Source organism: Theobroma umbraticum, unplaced genomic scaffold (assembly GCF_002168275.2).
Source record: "Theobroma umbraticum cultivar Fairchild unplaced genomic scaffold, ASM216827v3 scaffold_51.0, whole genome shotgun sequence".
NCBI lineage: Eukaryota > Viridiplantae > Streptophyta > Magnoliopsida > Malvales > Malvaceae > Theobroma > Theobroma umbraticum.
Window position 1 is genome coordinate 10,047,568 of NW_018397260.1, and position 3,541 is coordinate 10,051,108.

The 3,541-nt window shown below is 39.6% G+C and overlaps 1 protein-coding gene across 2 annotated transcripts; it reads left to right on the forward strand.

Moving 5' to 3' along the window:
* Nucleotides 1-9: 9 nt before the first annotated feature.
* LOC110416594 (cyclin-D3-3-like) lies at nucleotides 10-2,974 on the forward strand. Of its 2 annotated transcripts, none has more exons than XM_021428614.2 (4): nucleotides 10-1,586; nucleotides 1,678-1,879; nucleotides 2,042-2,172; nucleotides 2,287-2,974. In XM_021428614.2, exons 1-4 carry the CDS (start codon nucleotides 1,101-1,103, stop codon nucleotides 2,563-2,565), a joined length of 1,098 nt encoding a protein of 365 aa, XP_021284289.1. In that variant the 5' UTR covers nucleotides 10-1,100; the 3' UTR covers nucleotides 2,566-2,974. The 2 variants fall into 2 exon arrangements, with proteins under 2 accessions (XP_021284289.1, XP_021284290.1); XM_021428615.2 differs by having other exon boundaries at nucleotides 13-1,586; nucleotides 2,290-2,967.
* Nucleotides 2,975-3,541: the final 567 nt, after the last annotated feature.

The window sequence follows — 3,541 nt, forward strand, 5'->3', positions numbered from 1 at the left end:
ACAGCTGCATGGTAAATGATGAAACAATGATTTATGCGTTTTTGCACTCTAAAATAGTTTGTTGTACCAGCCCCCCAAGGTGTAAAAATAATTATAAGAGAGAGAGAGGATCTGTGGCCTGGAGCCCCTCATTTAACCTTGGGATAGGGGAATTGTATTTGTTTTTCCTGATAGAATTTGTTTCCCCACTAGTCAATTTTTATGAATTTTCCTTCTGCAGCACATTACAGATGACAGCCTTTTTTCAGGGCAACCATAAATGATATTCCTCTATCTTCCCCAGAGAAAAAATAAATTTTTACTGCTCCTAATATGCTTTGTGGATGTTCTAACATGTATCTTCTATCAAGATCCAACCAGTGAGAGTCCCAAAACACAAATCAAATCCAGCTCATCAAATAAAATAAAATTTTACTACACCAATAGCTGCAATTAATTATTTTTAAGTTGGAAAAAGCTCTCATCTCATCGCTTCGTTTGCTTTCTGTCTTTGGGGCACCGCACCGGTGGTAATGTGTTGGGCTCTGTGTACTTTGCCATCCGACCCCCTCAAACAAGGAAAATGTTCGGAATGTATACTCGTTGTGCTAGTATATAAAGAGCAGAATATCTCCCTTGTGGCCCACCCATACCTCTATTCAGAATTCTGATGTATAGGTGATATCAGAATTCAGAAAAAAAAAAAAAGGAGAAAAAAATCCACGGAAAACGGGTCCAGCTGTTTTGATGGGGTCCATAGACGCATGATACAGAATGTCACGTGTCCAGTAATTGTGTTGCATGGCCCATGATTCAGGTCTGGGACGATAGACACGAGACTTCCCCTAATTAAAAAAACACAAAGCCAAAAAGGGAAATTCTACTTGCTACTACTAAGTCCTAACCCTTGTGTGCTGCAGGAGGGCAAACCCGCAAAACAAAGGTCCGTCCTTCGGCGACCGGTCACTTCTTCCAACCCTGTACTCTTTCATCGAGAGAGAGAGAGAGAGAGAGAGAGAGAGAGATGCCTCAAGCCGAGTCTTTTGGCCTCTCTTTCTTTATCTTCTTCTCTGTTCTATAATGAAACCAAGATCTGAAAAACTATTCTTTGGTGGAGAAAAATGGCTTTGAATCATCAAAACTCTACATTCGTTGTCGATGCTCTTTATTGTTCAGAAGAAAATTGGGAGGAAGAAGTCAGAGAAGACCATTTTCTAGAGGTAGAAGAAGAAAGTTGTTACAGTAACGGGATTAATAAAACATACCCTTTTCCAATCTTGTTAGAACAAGACTTATTCTGGGAAGATGATGAACTTTCCTCTTTACTTTCAAAGGAAGAGCAAAATCAACTGTACGATGGCCTTCAAACCAATGGGAATCTAGCTGCGGCTCGCCGTGAAGCTGTGGAATGGATGTTAAAAATCAATGCTCACTATTCCTTCTCTGCTCTAACTGCTGTTCTGGCTGTCAACTATCTAGATAGATTCTTGTTTAGCTTCCGGTTCCAAAATGAGAAGCCATGGATGAGTCAACTAGCTGCTGTAGCTTGTCTTTCTCTTGCAGCCAAAGTGGAGGAAACCCAAGTTCCTCTCCTATTGGACCTACAAGTATGTTCCTTTGTTACTAAGCTTATTGTAGTTTTATTCATTTTTCATTTGATTCGGCTTATTAATGTGGTGTTTTTGTTGATCTGTTCAGGTGGAGGAGAGCAGGTATGTGTTTGAAGCCAAAGCTATCCAAAGAATGGAGGTTTTGGTACTGTCCAGTCTTCAATGGAAGATGAACCCTGTAACCCCACTTTCATTTCTTGATTACATTGCAAGGAGGCTTGGACTAAAGGACCATCTTTGTTGGGAATTTCTTAGGAGATGTGGCCGCATTCTGCTCTCTGTCATTTCAGGTTAGCACCAAAACAAAAATCTTTCCTTTGTTTATCAAATCAATTGGACTTAAACTGGATAAACTCTGTAATATGTATAAATGAAATAAAGATCAATCCAATTTTTTGCTCTGTTTTTCTAGTTGTCATCTTTTTCTTAATCCCTGTTAAATTCATTGGCAGATTCTAGGTTTATGTGCTACCTTCCTTCTGTAATGGCCACTGCTACAATGCTGCACGTTGTGGATAGTGTAGAACCTAATCTTAGAGTAGAATACCAAAACCAGCTATTAGGCATCCTGGGAATTGATAAGGTATTGATTACCTATTACCTTTGAATGCTTTTAATAAGTTTGTCAATCTATCTAATTTCAATGCTGAATGTGCAAAATTTCATCCTGGTTCTTAATCTTGATTCATCTTTCTAGCAGGAGAAGGTAGATGACTGCTGTAAGTTGATAATGGAATTGGCAACAAGAGTCGAAGGCAACCAATCAAACAAGCGCAGGTTTAGCTCCATTCCAGGAAGCCCAAATGGCGTAATGGAAGTGTCGTTTAGTTCTGATAGCTCAAACGACTCCTGGGCAGTGGCATCATCTGTGTCTTCCTCACCTGAGCCTGTGTCCAAGAAGAGCAGAACTCAACAAGAGCAGCTTCTGCGCAGGCTAAGCCATGATCCTTCAAACTTTCTCAGCATTCCTCGCTAATTTCCCTCTTCAAGTCCTCTCTTCTTTTTTTACCTCTCCTGGACTATAAATAGTCTTATGTAATAATATTGCTGTGCTTTTTTATGATGCAAGTTAAATTGCTTACCATCTCTGCATTTTCCAATCCAGAAACCCCCAATTGAGTCAGATCTTCAGTTTCTGATTCTTAGTCGTCTCTTTAGGCTGATTGGTGCGGAGAATTGGAAGCAGAGATGGTTTGCATTTTATCCGGGTGAAAGTAGAAGAAAAAAAAAACAAATATGAACATAGTAATGCAGAGTCCTTGCATTTCAACGTTATTCTCTTTTGTTTTATGAACATAATGTTAATTTCACTAGTTCACAATAAATCAAAACAAAAAATGTCACATTTCTAATAAACTATGCCCTCATTGGTCTTATTTCTTACACATGATTGAATTTCATACGGAGGTGCTTATTTATGCGCATACATCTACTACATGTGTAAGTATATATATGGATTTAAATACACTGGAGAAATCAAATGCTTGAGTGGAGGGTGGAAACCAAAGAGCTGGAGGATTGAAAGTACGTCGGCAGAGCTTTTGTTTGCACATGTGAAGGGAGGAACATGCGGTCGGCCACTAGCAATTCGTGAGAGTAAATTTTGTGACTAAATTATTTTGGGGTTTGACCTCGTTGGAAGGCTCATTTTGGTTTGAAATTTAGCCCTGGTGACCACCTGAGTAGGGCTGGAGAGCCAACAGCTGTAACGGCGTCCATTCTGATATTCTGGAAAATAGTAAATACTAATACCCTAAACCATGATTGTTAATTTTCTTTTGCATTGAAAAAGCAGGAAAAATAAGCTGCTCCTTGTTCACCAGTGGAGTAGAAAGGTCGAAGGGCTTGCATAAAGTGATTCTGATCCAGCTTCAAATTGTTCAGCAAATGGAGATGGTAAGAGGAACTTTGCGACCTCACCTAAAGCGTAAGTTTGAATGCAGGGGTAGATG